This window comes from Xiphophorus maculatus, chromosome 11 (assembly GCF_002775205.1).
Source record: "Xiphophorus maculatus strain JP 163 A chromosome 11, X_maculatus-5.0-male, whole genome shotgun sequence".
NCBI lineage: Eukaryota > Metazoa > Chordata > Actinopteri > Cyprinodontiformes > Poeciliidae > Xiphophorus > Xiphophorus maculatus.
In genome coordinates, this window is record NC_036453.1 from 20415057 (window position 1) to 20431574 (window position 16518).

General features: G+C 38.9%; 3 protein-coding genes across 3 annotated transcripts; 2 read left to right on the forward strand and 1 right to left on the reverse strand.

Annotated features, from left to right (window-relative positions):
- The first annotated feature begins 90 nt into the window (after positions 1 to 90).
- LOC102238279 (transmembrane 4 L6 family member 1-like) lies at positions 91 to 2609 on the forward strand. Its single transcript, XM_023341977.1, has 5 exons — positions 91 to 1016; positions 1293 to 1358; positions 1869 to 2005; positions 2081 to 2267; positions 2359 to 2609. The coding sequence occupies exons 1-5, from the start codon at positions 840 to 842 to the stop codon at positions 2365 to 2367; spliced, it is 576 nt and encodes a 191-aa protein (XP_023197745.1). The 5' UTR covers positions 91 to 839; the 3' UTR covers positions 2368 to 2609.
- Positions 2610 to 3604: 995 nt separating this feature from the next.
- Positions 3605 to 9007, forward strand: LOC102216474 (transmembrane 4 L6 family member 4-like). Its single transcript, XM_023342663.1, has 5 exons — positions 3605 to 3914; positions 4142 to 4207; positions 5030 to 5163; positions 5235 to 5453; positions 8474 to 9007. The coding sequence occupies exons 1-4, from the start codon at positions 3738 to 3740 to the stop codon at positions 5434 to 5436; spliced, it is 579 nt and encodes a 192-aa protein (XP_023198431.1). The 5' UTR covers positions 3605 to 3737; the 3' UTR covers positions 5437 to 5453; positions 8474 to 9007.
- LOC102227651 (mitochondrial ornithine transporter 1-like) lies at positions 8595 to 14384 on the reverse strand. Its single transcript, XM_005815752.3, has 7 exons — positions 13947 to 14384; positions 13123 to 13212; positions 11828 to 12086; positions 11606 to 11743; positions 10818 to 10993; positions 10582 to 10740; positions 8595 to 10496 (listed from the first exon to the last, which is right to left on the reverse strand). The coding sequence occupies exons 2-7, from the start codon at positions 13175 to 13177 to the stop codon at positions 10375 to 10377; spliced, it is 909 nt and encodes a 302-aa protein (XP_005815809.1). The 5' UTR covers positions 13178 to 13212; positions 13947 to 14384; the 3' UTR covers positions 8595 to 10374.
- Positions 14385 to 16518: the final 2134 nt, after the last annotated feature.

Below are 16518 nucleotides of genomic sequence, written 5' to 3' on the forward strand. Positions count from 1 at the left end.
ATGTTACAACAGAAATATATGTAAAAAAAAAATCAATAAAAGATTTTTATTTCTGGTCAATTTCTGGTTAACACAAATACCACATGTTATTATTAAAATTAGGTTCTATTTTATGAAAGAGTAGTTATCATGCCCTATGACCAGTTTTCTTTTCAAAACCATGCAGGCAACCATATTCCTGAAAACAAATTGCTCTTAGAAACAAACATACTTCCAACAAGATTTTGACTTCATGTCTCCTTTCACTCGTCTTTTATTATTCCAGTTAGTCAGTTTAGTCAGAGTTAACATTTGATGAGATGGAGACACAAGTTAATGCGCTGTGGTTTCCTTTTATAGAAATTGTATTTCCTATTCAAAATATTATCAGAGGCCGTACTTGGGGCTGTTAGTGATGTCGCAGTCATTGCTGAGACAATGATTGCTCAGTTGCAATTGGACACTGTAGAAAACAATCTAACTGCCATGTTGTGTTAAAATTAAATAATTCTTTCTTTGTTTCTTTTCTGCCCCCATTCTTGCAAAATAAAAAAAGTATTCCCATCATTCTAAAGAACGTGTGGCATACCACAAGGCTCGGCCCTAGGCCCTCAAATGCTTATTTCCAACATGTATCGCAAAACAACTGCAGCATAGGCAAACTGCCCTTTAAAACGATGTAGTTATTAGAAAATAAATTATTCAGCCTCTTCGTCACAGTCACACAGACACAAGGGCAAGTGCGTTGAGCATTTTTGGTCATGTTCAAAGTGGGACTATTCTGAAAACAGGAACTAACTTGACTAAAATGTACATGACTGGAGTTTTTGTTGCAGTCGGCGGGTTTTCAGGCAGACAACATGTGTACTGGAAAGTGCTCCCTTTTCATTGCGATCTCTCTGTACCCCCTGGTTCTTCTGTCCATCCTCTGCAACATTTTGCTCTTCTTTCCTGACTGGAGCACCAAGTATGTCAAAGAAGAACACATTACTAACGAAGTAAAGTACATGGGAGGATTCATCGGTGGTGGTGTCCTGGTAAGTAGTTGGTTGGTAAACGAGACTCCAAATGGAAAAATGTTCTAGACTTTGTGAAATTATTATTGAATAGAATTTTTGGGGGAGATAAATTAAAATACTTTGCACATCTTTAATGGATTTGATAAATGCTTTTGTTGTCACGTAAGTCATTATCAAATGTCTTAAAACCAAACCAGGGGCTGCAGAAAGTTTGTGCCGCTAAAAAGCTTTACCTGACTCTTATCATGCAAACTGAATGCAATCCACTGATCCACCCAATGTGTCCTAATACAGGTACTGATCCCAGCACTGTACATTCACTTGACTGGAGAACAAGGCTGCTGTGCAAATCGCTTCGGGGTGAGTTACTCTGACCTAATTTTAGGTGAAACGGAGCAGCAAACACAAGTTGTAACCAAGTTAAGGAAGATCTGCAACAAAACAGGCTAAATTCAGACTAGTTCAGTTGTTCCTGAGCCGAAGAAATATGCTGCGTTGTGCTGCATCACCATTGCACAACACCAAGGTACTTTTGATGCAGATAACAAAACCACAGTTTACCATAGTACACAACATACATTTCCTCACTTTTGTAGGTGTGATGCGTAAGCACTGTGGCCATTAACTTTAGCATAAAACAATCAAATATTTGCAAATTGTTTCATTGTGTGCATATATTTGATATATATATATATATATATATATATATATATATATATATATATATATGTAAATCTGTGATGAAGAGAGGGAATCAGTGAATATTTTTCCTGTTTAAAATGAGTGAAAAAGGAGGTAAACTCATGATTAACTATTTTAAAATCATCTTCCATTTTAAACTGACCTCTGCTTCTCATTTAATATTGGCAGATGTTCTTTTCCATCATATTTGCCGCAGTGGGTGCAGCTGGTGCCGTATACAGCTTCGTTGTGGCGTTGCTCGGCCTCTCTAACGGGCCTCTGTGCAGAACCTCATCTGTCGCATGGGAACAACCGTTTATAGACAAGTAATAAGTTGAAATGCATCTGTGGCTGTTCTTGTTGCGATTGGGTCATTTACGACCTTTTTGTCTTATCCTCAGGAACCTGAGATATCTGAAAAACCCTAATTCATGGACCGAGTGTCAAGAGCCAAAGAACGTGGTCCAGTTCAACATAGGTCTGTTCATCACCCTGATGGTGGCCAGCGTTCTGCAGGGTCTCCTCTGTGCCAGCCAGGTGATCAACGGCTTCGTCGGGTGCATCTGTGGAACCTGCAACGACAAGCAGGTCAGAAAAAGCTGTGTGACTTCAAAACGTCCTAATTTCCACTTCCTCATTCAGACATTTTTCTCATTGTCTCATTTCTTCTTCTTTACAGGAACCCTGAGTTTGTAGGCATGAAGAGTTCAAAAAGCTGTCGCCGTGCAACATCTGGGAATAGGCTGCTGATGGCTTTTTAAAGAAAATGCTTACTTCAACACTGATGTTCTCTTCAGCTGTATTGGCTTGTTATTTCCACAATATATTACAAATTCTTGATTCTGCTTGCAGTGTATTAATCTGAGGAGATAAGTGTTGGAAACACCATGCACATAAATTGAATAATGAAATAAAATGTTTTAACAGGTAGCACACTTTTGTTCCTCGTGTTAATATTTTGAAGTTGCTATTTCCTGTTTTTTTTCAGTCAGCCAATAAAGTCTGAGGTGAAAGTTTGTGCAGTATATTTTATCTGATATCTCTGTGGCCAGAGATATCAGATAAAAGTTTTAAAAAAGGAAAGTAAAGATGTGGTTCTACATAACAGAGAATTTTCTTTTTTTTTTTTTTTTGATAACTGCTAATTGTATTTGAAAGCCAAAAAAGTTGTGAATATCCATGAGTCTTTCATAATAATGGGCTTGTCATAATGTACTCCTATAGAAAGGGGGTTCCAGTTTTTCAAGGAGCCTTTCCTGGTTGTAAATCGTATCACAATGAGTAACACTGCCTCGCCCAAATGTTACTAAGAGACCAAGCTTCTTCTCAAATCACTCACTTCCTGTCGTTACTGATTAGACAATAACTTTTAATCATTTGATGAACACCAGAGAAACAACGAGAGACGCGCATCAATGTCCAAATTGTATTTGGTTCTTCATAGTCTGGATATTTTCCAGGTTTTCACCGAAGCCAAACATGCTCTGTTTGTCTCTCGCTCCTGCAGCTGCAAGTGCAAAGTTCAACTGCTCAAAGCTCCTACTGTGACAGAGTAAACATTATGAGCTGAAGGGCCTTTAAGGAATGTTGTGGGTGTCACGCAAAACAACAATCAATCAGAATCACCTGTTACAGCAAAATGCAAACACAAACTTTCTTACATCTCTTATTCAGCATGCGATCACTCAGGAAAGTAAGACTTGGTGCAGCCATAGGGACGGCACACCAGCACGTCTGGGTGAGATGACCTAAATGCATTGATATTAGCCATAAAAAGTTTAATGTCCACATTAGCTTTACTAACCCAACAAAACAACACTCTGCCCATTTCCATGACAGCAGAGAGTGAGTCACATTCACTTCTGCAGCCTATCCCTGACTCTGTTTGCCGTTCTTATCTTATCAGATTTAAACCTCCCACAGTCGAGCCGTTTTCAAAAGACGCCCCGCTCCAAACCGGACTACAACTACCCGATCGCTCCAGGGTCAGAGAACAGCAGTCGCCTGAGCTGAAATTTTTAACCAAAGGAAGTTTTTTCTTTCCAGAAATCGGCCAACATGTGTACTGGAAAGTGTTCCCTCTGCATTGCGGTGACTCTGTACCCACTGGTGCTCATTTCCATCATCTGTAACATTGTGCTGTTCTTCCCTGATGGAAGCGTCCAGTATGCTCAAGATGGACACATTACAGATGAGGTGAAGTACATGGGAGGAGTCTTTGGAGGAGGGATACTGGTGAGTTTTTCCTTTATTCAGCTTTAGTTTTATCTGTCCAGTATAATGTTTTCTTATTCATTTTAAGGTGAATAACAAATACCGCATGAATCTCACTGCTAAATATTTATTGTCTCCTGAGTAAATGTTGTCTTTCCTATATTTTCAGTAAACAATTTATGCATTCTGATTCTGACCTCATGATAAAACCTGAGTCTGAATATGTGCTAAAATAACCTCCCACACAGGTTCTGATCCCTGCACTTCACATTCACCTGACTGGAAAGCAGGGCTGCTGTGGAAATCGCTGTGGGGTGAGTCAGACAGGAAACAGTGAAAACAGTGACAGATTAACGATGCGAACTCCTGAATAAAGCGCCTACTGGATATAAAAATGTCAAAATTGTATCACAGAGTTAAATAATCATTACACGAGTCACCAAAAATAGATATTCCCCAAATATATGATATATGGAGTCAAATTTAGTCAAATAATGATTCCAACTTAAATGTACAGTAACTACTGTATTTCTGAACAATTTACTGTAAGCATACATATGTTTCCAGATCCCTTTATTTTGATTCAACTAATAAGCATTTACTGTAATCATTTGCATTTTCTGACAAACTTTAGATTTTTATTTGTAAAAAATATTGAAAACTGTGGATAATTTTCCTTCCACTTCAGTGCCCAGTGCTTTCTGTCGGCCCATAAAGCGAAGTCTCAATAACATAAACCTGGAGCTTGTGATAACAGAGAAATTTTACGGGATAAAAAGAGCTCTGCAATATAATTTGTAAAGATAGAATTTATTCCGGTTTTTATCATTGTTTGAGTACACCATCTTGGGTTTAGGAAGGATTTTTTTTTAAAAATAGAGGAAACATGTTGAGGCAACAAACTCCCTAAAGATTTCTTGTAAGAAGTTGATTTTAAACTGAGGACTGGGATCAATCTTCCCATGCAGACAGGACAAAGTCAAACAGTCATAATTTGTTTAGATTTGAGTTTATGCTTTTGCGTGAAAACCAAACACATATTGATGTTGTCGATGTAAATAGACAACCGGGGACAATTAAATCTAGTATTAAACTGCAACAAACATGATCCTGACCCTCTCCTCTAATCTCTGCAGATGTTCCTATCTATCGCTTTCGCTGCGGTGGGCGTGCTCGGTGCCCTGTATAGCTTCGTTGTGGCCGTGCTCGGCTTGCACAACGGGCCTTTGTGTAAAGTATTACTGGATTGGGGGAGGCCTTTCAAAGATAGGTAAGACCCAGAACTCTAAGGTGCTAATGTTGGTGTGCCGTCTGTAGCATAACAGCTTCTGTTTTTCACAGTGACAACAGTTACCTGGGCGACAGCTCGATGTGGTGGAGGTGCACTGAGCCTGAGAACATCGTCCAGTTCAACATCGGACTGTTCAGCACTCTGCTGGTGACCAGCGGCCTGCAGGTAATCCTCTGTGCCATTCAGATGATCAATGGGCTCTGCGGCTGTCTGTGCGGCACCTGCATCAAGAAGGAGGAAGGGATGATCTGAAGATTTAAAACCAGCAGGTACCCACATCAGCCTTTTCTCATTGAGGTTTCAGTAATTCAACTTAAAGCATTAAGTATAAATTAATACCACACATAAGGAAATTGTTAGGATCCTGATTGTTTAGTTGTTTTGGAGTTTAATTTATTATTCTATGCCTTTTCTTTGTTTAGATCAGTCTTGTTTCTGTTTTACTTCAGTTCAGTTCTTCGTGTTTCTTGTTATGTTTATTTCTATTATCAAGTCATTCTTAGTTACTCTAGTTTTACATTTTTTTAGTTATTCTTTGTTAGATTTATTTACTCCAGTGTAGGCTCCCCCTCACTACATCCGCAACCCTTTATTTCATCAGTCTGGGTCTTTTATTTAGCATTCACCCTCCACAGGATTTAAGCACCTTATCCTCAGTCACTCCTTGTCTGTTCCTCTCGTCACTTTGATGGGTATTCTCCTCCTGTCTCTGGTTCCAGGTTTTTAATTTAACCAGCAGGCAGGAGCTTTGTTACCCATCACCCTTTTTCCTTAAAATTATCAACTGCTCAGCGTCTCAGCCCCTCTGCATGTTGGTCCACTTTCAAAGTCACCACATTATGACAGCTACATGTTCAAACATTTGCTATTGGTTTTATTTTATTATGTATGTAATTTGAAGTTTTCATTAATCTGCAACTGCAAGCCATAATCAATACAATTCACACCAGCCCCGGCGGGATGGACGTGCATCAGGGACACTGTTTTTAAAAAACATGTTCACCTTGGAGTGGCCAAATTTCTATTATTCCTATCTCGATTTAATAGGGACTCCTCGCACTGTATTTGTTGCCCTCTGTCCTCCGCACTTTTTTTTCAGCCATTATAACAGTTTACGCCGTTGTTAACGTGTGGTGGCGTGTTTTTCCGAGCCACATTTAAACGCAACATGAGCGTTTAAGATGCCCGCGCTGCACCGAGTCTGACTCAAACAAATAAACACCTACAACCCCTGGCAAAAAGTATGGAATCACCAGTCTTGGATGAGCACTCATTCAGACATTTCATGCTGTAAAACAAACTCAGATCAAAAACATGATACAATATTAAGGTCGTTCCAAAGTGCAACTTGTTGGCCTTCAGGAACACTCAAAGAAATGAAGAGAAAACATTGTGGAAGTCAGTGAATGATACTTTAATTGACCAAACACAGGGAAATAAATATGGAATCACTCAATTCTGAGGAAAAAAGTATGGAATCATGAAAAACGCATAAACAAAAGACCATTCAAAATACATCACTAGTATTTAGTTGCACCACCTTTGGCTTTTATAACAGCTTTCAGTCTGTGAGGCATGGACTTGATGAGTGACAAACAGTATTCTGCATCAATTTGGTGCCAACTCTCTTTGATAGCAGTTGCCAGATCAGCTTTGCTGGTTGGACCCTTCTTGTGGACCATTTTTTTCAATCTCCACCACAGGTTTTCAATTGGGTTGAGATCTGGACTATTTGCAGGCCATGACATCGACTGAATGTGTCTTTCTTCAAGGAATGCCTTCACTGTTTTTGCCCGATGGCACGATGCATTGTCATCTTGGAAAATTATTTCATCATCACCAAACATCTGTTCAATTGAAGGGATGAGAAAACTGTCCAAAATGTCAATGTAAACTTGTGCATTGATAGAAGAATTAACCACAGTCATCTCCCCAGTGCCTTTGCCTGACATGCAGCCCCATATCATCAAGGACTGTGGAAATTTGGTTGTTTTCTTCAGGCAGGCCTCTTCATAAATCTCACTGGAACGGCACCAAACAAAAGTTCCAGCATCATCACCTTGTCCAATGCAGATTCTTGACTCATCACTGAAGACAACTTTCATCCAGTCATCCACAGTCCATGATTGCCTCTCCTTAGCCCATTGGAGTCTCGTTCTTTTATGTTTAGGTGTCAATGCTGGTTTTCGTTTAGCTTTCCTGTATTGAAATCCCATCTCCTTTAGGCGATTTCTTACGGTTCGGTCACATACATTGACTCCAACTTCCTCCCATTTATGCTTCATCTGTTTAGTTGTACTTTTTCGGTTTTCAAGACAAATGGCCTTAAGTTGTTTGTCTTGACGCTTTGATGTCTTTCTTGGTCTACCAGTACGCTTGGCTTTAACAACCATTCCATGCTGTTTGTATTTGGTCCATATCTTGGATACAGCTGACTGTGAACAGCCCACATCTTTAGCAACCATGCGTGAAGGGTTACCTTCCTCAAGAAGTTTCACAATCCTCTCTTTTGTTTCAAGGGACATTTCTCTTGTTGGAGCCATGGTTCTCACCACTCCACTTCGTCCAGCAGCCCTCCAAGGTGTCATGACTGCAGGTGTTTTGAACTGCACACTAACGGGCACATCTAATCTGGGGCAGGTGTCCATTTAGGGAAAGGAAATAGACTGGGTGTGTCCTTTTTTTTCTACCTCCAATTTGAGTGATTCCACACTTTTTTCCTCAGAATTGAGTGATTCCATATTTATTTCCCTGTGCTTGGTCAATAAAAGTATCATTCACTGACTCCCACAATAGTTTCTCTTCATTTCTTTGAGTGTTCCTGAAAGCCAACAAGTTGCACTTTGGAACGACCTTAATATTGTATCATGTTTTTGATCTGAGTTTGTTTTACAGCATGAAATGTCTGAATGAGTGCTCATCCAAGACTGGTGATTCCATACTTTTTGCCAGGGGTTGTATTGTTTCATTCTGGGCGCAATGAATCTTAAGTTTCTTTTTTTTTTTAAATTTAACAACAAACAAATGTTAATACTTTACGAACAGCGGATTGCAAATCACCCGTATGAACGTGATTTGTTACCGTTTGTGGTCAAGTTTGGTCAAAATTAGGTAACTTTTGAAAATGAATAATTATTGAATGCCAACATATTTAGCAAAACTGCTAGTTTGACAAGTTTAATCAGAGTCAAAACGTATTTATTTGTACATTAATACTGTTTTAAGTAGTCACTAAAACAGTAAATAAATGAGTGAAACCTTAACGCTCTTTTATTTTTCTCTTTCCCAGCTGCTGCGAGTTTCTCACTGGCGCCCCCTGCTGCATCCTTTAACAATAAGAACTGCAGAAGGCTACAGAAAGTGTCTTAAAACTAAAAGTTTGATGTTTTTGTCAATTTTATGCTTTTTACTTTAGTACTGCCTTGCACTTACATTCAGTAGTCTTTCTGTATTGAAAGACTGTATCATTTTGCTTAGAAGAGGCTTATTTTATACCCATGTACATGTTTGTAATTGTATTTCATGCCATTATTAAATTAGGATAACATTCTCAGAGACTGAGGATATGAAACACTGGACCTTATGAGTCGTTTGATTTTTTTTTTACCTGCATGCTGAAGAAGCTGCTTTTAAGCAGCTGTTGAGTAAATTCAGTGATTAAAGTCTGCTCAGAGATAATTCTTTTCTTTAAAAAAAAAAACCAAAAAACTTTGTGATGTTTATGTACTAGCCAAAAACTTTATTGCACTTATGGTGAAACAAATTATATCATAGTCTGTCCTTATGCAGCTTCAAAAATGCAGCTATGTTTTTATCATTTAATTTTATCAAAAAAAGTGTAACCTCTGTTTTAGTGTTTAATTGTTAAAGTGATTTCCTTAAAGAGAAAATAAAATACATGAAAACCCCCAAGATCTCTTTTTTTTATTCATTTATTATTTAATGCATTTTAATGCAAGACCATGTTTGCATTAAAATGTAGGTTATTCAACAATAAAAACACAGAACATGGAATTAGGCTCAAAAAGAGCAACTAACAAGGCTGATATGTTAATGATTTCCTTCTATATAACAAAAACCAACACAGGAGAGACGTGAACAGCAGGAGCGAAATAAAAGAACAAAACCAGCGTGGAAAAAAAAAAGTATTTTAAAGTAATCGTTTTCTGAGTGTTTTTAATAGAATCTCAGGATGAAAACAGATGAAAGCAAGATTTCTCCTGTTTTTAAAATGTACAGAAAAAAGGCCTGAGGAGGTCTATTGGCATGAAAACATTAAGGTTCCTTAATATCAGGAAAAGGTTCTTTAAACAAGGTTCCTGCATATTTCTCATGTAGAAAAACGATCCACGCTTGACTCTGAACAGTTAACCTGTGCTTACTGTTGAAAGCAAAACATAAAAAAAGTATTAATGTTCACTTTGGATTTATGGCCGATATCTCTACATTTGGCGGATATGGGAGCTAAGAACAATAGATTGGAAGGAAGGAAATAAGAAAAAGTAATGAAAGAAAGGAAAAAGAAAGAAAGGATTTGTGACAAGGATGGAATATCAGAAAGAAGGAAAGACAAAACGAACAGGAAAGGTAAAAGAGAAGTCAGAAAGAGAGTGGAGAAAGTAAACACCAAAGGAAGGAGGCATGGATGAGGAAAGGAAAACATTTCAAGGCACAGGGGTTAAAAACTATAAGAAACAGAAATATTAATCTGTAATCATATTCTTTTTCGTATGGAGACATGGGAAAAAAATGAAATCAAATTCCAGCTTTCCGCAGACTAGGAACCTGTTTAAATAAAAACACAGTCATCTTACTACATGTTAGGCAACCTATATCAATTAATATGACACTTTACGATCACCTTTTTCATATGTGATCTTAATGTTAGCTTGAAAACAGGAGTTAATTCATTAAAGTAAACTGCACCGTCTAACAGAGTCTTCCTCACTCTTATGTGTCTTCTGGCAGAAAGTTGTGCGGACACCATGCTGTTGAGGTAGGAGAGAAACTACCAGCTGGAGTGTTCACAGCTTCAGTATTTCACTGCACGCCTTTTCCTCCGTCACATGTTCAGAAACCAAGTTATAAAATTTAAAAACACTGACAATCCAGATAAGGATGCGTGTAAATACTGTATCACTGGTTTATAGGCAGTGCAACTGAGGGAGTGTGGCAGTTTGACGGAGCAGCTCAGTTGTCGAACTGCTTCATCATCAGCTTCCTGCTGACCTCGTAACCCAGGAACAGCGCTCCGTTAGCGGGGAAGCAGCGCACGATGGTGGGGGTGAGGCCGGAGTACAGCGCCCTCACTCCTAAACACACCACACAAGATTGGAAACGGCTCAGAAAGCAGAACGCCACATGTCTGTAGTTCCTCCCTTTCCTGCCGGTGCATACCTTCAGAGCGAGCGATGGTCATGAAGGTTTTGAAAAACCCCGCCTGCTTCCTCGTCATGGACATGACCTGAATCCGAGATTTGACACAGTCCATGGGGTAGACCACCAACCAAAGGCACACGCCTCCGATGCCGCCGCTGAATACGATCGGAGCCACACCTTCAGCACATGCAGCAAACACAAAGTTACTGCATCGGAATCAGACCGAAACAGAGTTATCGTTCCGCTCCCAGTACCTATATCATCTTTTTCACATGTCATGTAATCTGCGAATCCAGTCCTGCAGAGTTCGTAGGCGCCAAAGAAGCAGAAGTACCCGGGAATCTCTCTGGCTATAGTGGTGGTCAGTCCAAGGAAGAAGCCCTGCGGACCCTCGTTCCTCATAATGGACTTCACCACCGACCACACCGAGCTTCAGACACACCAGACACATTTTCACTCTGACATTAGCCGGGCTCAAGTACACACACATTGTAGTCGATCTACAGATGTGCTTAACAATCACTGACCACACAGTCGTGCCGTACATGCGGCCGGTTGTGTGCATGTGAAGCCAAACCATCTGCAAGTCCTGCTGTTAGAAAATAACGATCTGAAGACGTTAGGAGTTCACCAAAGGACACGCTAGCTGCGTTTCTATTGATAATATAATGGCAAAAATTATTTTCCCATTACAAAAATGAATTCCCTTATTGGAAGAAAGCCAATTTTGGAAAAAAAAATAAAACCTTTCGATAAAAAGTTTTTGTGCTAGTATGAGGTGGTTTTTTTGGTATTTCACAAAACTCCAATGGAAACACTTTTATTATCAGACAAGTCATGTGATCAATAATCAGACCTTATCGGAGAAGATGACAGGAAGTGATAGGAATGCTGGCGTCATTCAAAAAAATATCGATAAATATCGTAGAATCGATAACATAGCCCTTTGTTGGGTGTCTTTTTCTAAAATGCAAGTATGTGACCACAAATACAGTCAACTGAAATAATACTGGCAAACCCCCCCCAAAAAAACAAAACATACTTGTTGCTTTTGGCAATCCTTCCAGACATTTCCATCTCATACATGGCTTGTAGTCGACATTTCACCAGCTCAGTGGGGCAGAGGACGAGTGAGGAGAAGATAGAAGCTACAGAACCAGCACAGGCTTTCTGCATGTTGCTGATGAGAAGGGAAGAATAATCAAACCCACACTTAGAAACTGGACATATACGTATGCTTCTTTTACTGTTAGAGGCGGCGAACCTCAGCACAGCGTCGTGGTGCAGTCCAGCTGCAAAGCGGATGACCTGCTGGCAGAAGCCGTAGCTCATGAACAGCACAGAGTTCTCTGCGATGTTGGCCATCAGCGCCGGGATGGTGCCCTGGTACAGCCCACGCACGCCATCTTGTTTGTAGGTGGAGACGATGCAGTGGACGAAACCCCGGTACAAAGTGGGAAAGGTCTGCATCTTTACCTTCGCTGTGTCCAGAGGCTGACCGCTAAAGACACAGGCAGCCCCTCCTACGACACGGGGGGTGAAACCACACACAAACACAAAAGAGCAAGGTACACATTGTGTAAGGAGAGATAAAGATCTGAGAGCGATGCAGACTGCTGCACTCGGCTGAGCGGAATAACCAGCAGCGAGAAACGAGCCGGAAAAAGTCAGGCGTCATCAGAATGATCATCTGGGGTGTCAGACACATAACCATCTTATTATCACTTCACTCAGTTCAGCTCCGGTTTTATTTCCACTAAAAACATCATTTGGTTTAGCAGCCCAATCAATTCTAACATTGGAGCAATCTGACAGAAACCAAAATGCCTTTAAGACATGTACGGCGTATCGCAACCACAGACCTCTACGGATTTTATGAGATAGACCAAAACAAAGTAATGCCGAAGTAGAAGAAAATCAATGCATAGTTTGTTCAAAATAACTGCATTTGTATTCAAACCTGTTGATTGATATCCCTAAATAAAATCCAGTGGAACAAACTGCCTTCAGAAACGTCCTCGTTAGTAAATCAACCTGTGTTTAATTTAATCTCAGTTGAAATCCAGATGTTATGTGAAGGACTCCAGATGTTTGTCAGACAGCACAGCAGGGAAAATTTTTTAAATTTTAAATGACAAAAAATACCCTATGTGTTTGCAGCTTGTGGGAATCCATGTAAGAGATGCAGCATATATGCAAGAAGGTTTGCTAACACAACATAAAATACAACGAACACAAAATAAACATGATGTGCAAAGTTGATAGAGAGCCGCACCCTAAAAGGGTTGCAGCTGTAATTGCGACAAAAGCTTGAAACTTCAGCTTTTTATATGTAAAAAACAATTTTTTTTGAACCATGTATACTTTTTTTCCTGCTTCACAATTGTGTGCCACTTTCTGTTAGTCTTTCACATAAAATTCCAATGAAATATACTAATGTTTGTGGTTGAAAAATACGGAAAGGTGAATATTTGTCCTTTGGCGAGGCATTGTAACTACTGCCGCAGACGCTTCGTGTCAAGAGCAATTGTTTGCACAACATTTAAGGCTTTTAATTACCAACTGCTCCTGCAGAGAGATCGATGATGGCCTGGACCACTTGGTGTGGAGCCATGGTCACCTGAGTGGATTTCTCCTTCTCTCAGCAACCTAGAGGCAAGAAAAAAAAGCACATTTTGTTACAGACTTCCAGCTGTGAGCAGTTATTCAATACTTGGCCGTCTGCAGGAATGTGTGCGCTTTCGTCTAAGGACTGGATCGGGTCAGAGAGCAGCAGCTGAGCCACACATTTCCCCTCCCCCTCCCCCCAACACTTGCAGCTGCTATCATGTGCGAATGAGTTTCAGCAACCGGTCACCCTGACCCCTCACTGTGTTCTGGAGTGGTTAAGAAACCCTGAATGTTGGTGGGGAAAAAAAATACAAATTGAAAAAATAAAAAATCCATTTGCATTACTAATACAAAATGCAAACCCACATAGCCTAATTTCCCTGGAATTTGTCTTTGTTGTTTTCAACAACCTTATCGAATTTATACACACAGCGTTCCTTTAAGTCGAGTAAAGCGCCAGACAGAGTAGTTTTAGGTTTTATAGATAGAGCCCTTTGACGTCTCTTTAAAGAGCTACCAGTAGAAGGCGCCAAAATGCTACCATCTGTCCAGCATTCAAACTATTTTAAATGGCGAACGTGCGCCAATATCTGTCTTTTTCTACTTCACGTAAGAACAAAAAGAGTCAAATGTGACTTTTCTTTGAATGAGTTTTGCTATACTAAAGCTGAATGCCAACTAGAAGAAAGTTACTATTTCCCCCAAAATGCACTCCATTAATTCCACTCTGAAAGCTGAAATATTAAAACGGACTGTTATTTGCATACACAAACCTAGCAGGACAGCGAGGACTTCAAAACAGCGCATCGGAGGTTGAAGTCGGAGTTTGTGAGTCAAACATTAAGAGTAACGGTGACCCTGTGAACTGCTGACCGACGCTAGCATCCACGGTGGGCCTCATGGTTTGTGTTAATGCTATCTAATGGCGTCCAACATCAGCCGCCGAGTTCACCGACAGAACCAACTGAACGGTTCGGCCATCAGAGATGTCAAACCGATGGGAGATGATGGGAATCTACGGTTGTTCCCTCACATCCGAGGAGGAGCAAAAGCTACAGACCACTCGCTCTGAGTTAAATTTCAGGTACCAAATCTATCAGCGTCCGCGCGACAAACAAACGTACGTTTGCGACGAATAATACTTTACGTTAACACAAGCAGTTTTTGTTTACTAAGAATACAAAAGGATAGCAGGTTAGAAGGGTTTTATTTTACACGATTCTAAGTCTTAGCATACGTAACGGTGGGTTTGAAAATGTTACGGTGTGATTGTGTTCATCCTAATTTAAGATCTTTGATAGGAAACAGCATGGCACCGAGCGAACTACAAGTTCCGGTTTTTTTTTTCTTTTTTCAAAATAAAATTTCCTCTGATTATAGGAGAGAACAGCGCCGTCGTGTGTTACCTTTATAAATATAACGTGCCTTCCAATTCGTTGATCTTTTTCCCATTTTATGTTAGAATCCCAAACTTAAACGCGTTTAATTGAAATTTAATCAGAAAGATTTACACAAAATAATACACAATTGTAAAGTGGAAGAAAATGCATAGCGGTTTTAATTTTTTTACAGATAAAAATATGAACATATGAAATATGATGTGCTAGTTTTCTGTCACACAGAATACAGAAACAAGCTCAACGAATATCAGTGCTTCAGAATCCATTCTCTTTTTAAAGAAATTGAACGTATCAATGCAGATTAGTATTAGAACAGGGGGGAAGGTGAGGGTTCCCTTCATATTAACCTGATTGTGTTTTTAGAAGAAATTGTTTTAAATATTTGGAAATGTAGTAACTAATTCTACTTATTTTAGATGCATATGTACCAAATCCATCACAATGGATAAATGTTACAATGCATTTCTTCTTTTACCAAAAAAACATCTTGCCACCTCAGAATGGACTCTTGCAGGAGCCATTATGAAATATGTAACAGTGCAGGCGTCAAATGCAGTCCTATCAAGGAACTTCTCAGAATGTCCTGTTCTTGATCACAGCAATCCAGGGTACTCTGAGATCTCTGCTCTTCAAATGGCTTCATCCATAATTGCCTTTCCTGATATTAGGGCTGTCTGAGGGAACATGTCCTTCTTTTTCTGAAGCAGGAACATCCCACACTCTCAGGACTGTGAAAAAACAAGATCAGATGAGACTTGTTAAAGAGAAACACCTTTTATTCCCCCTATTTTTTTTATTTTTTAATCAGTGGACTGATGAACTCCAGTTATGGCAGCTGGTTCTCCATAGTGACGACCTCAAGTCTCTTTCTATTTTCAGTTTTTGTTTACAGTACTATTGTTTCCCTTAACTAAGATTCCAGGAGTTATTAGATTTTGGGTGTCTTCAAGGCTTTAATACTGAAGTTATTGCTTTTCTTAATCTGTGTGATCTGTTGTTGTAGAAAGGGAAACAGATTGCATCCAAACTTTAGAGAAAATCTAAATTTTTTGATTGCAGGTTTTTGTTTTGAGAAACAAACAAAAAGAAGTCTAAATTCACAACCCCAGCAGACTACACAGAAAAATTAACATGATCATTTGTTCTCTGACATGTATAAAAATATACATGTCAGAGAACAAATATCTATTGTATTATTTTAGCTAATGTATAGAATGCATGTCATTTTAATTTTAGGTCATTTATGATACATTCAAATGTCTTTTTTTTTCTCAGTGGAGAACAAACACCCAACAAACAGCTGGACTTTTTTAAAAACCAGATTTGGCTCCTCAACACCAAATATGATTGTGAATTATTTTCTAATCCACACATGGTCAAACATCATAATTACAACAAAAAAATAAATAATAGTAATAATAATAATAATAATAATAATAATAATAATAATAATAATAAATGATGTATCCATTTTTTGTTTAGGTAGAACAAATCAGATTTTTTTAAATTTTAATTAAATAAGGAATGTTGTATTTTGTACAGAACCCTATCACAATTAAGATTTGTGAGATTAAAACTTGAAAAGGGAAATTGAGATGAAGATAAATATTTCACTAAGGTTTAAAGAAATGAATAGTACTGTATCGTAAACTATGAGCTCTTAGAGGAATGAAACATATCCCTGTAAGTCTTGCAATTTACAATAACAAGTTTTAGGGACTTTAGTTTTAGTCCCTAAAACTAAATAACATTTTGGTCAAAAATTTAGTTTCGTGACTAAAACTGTCAAAATTAAGTATGGATCAAACAGGACAATGATCCAAAACTAGTTTTAAGCTTCTTAAAAGACAAACATCCAACCAGAGTCATGCTTTATGCACCTTAATGAAAACACAATGTTTGTGGGTTCTGTGAAATACAAATTTCCTATTGAAAATACATTGAT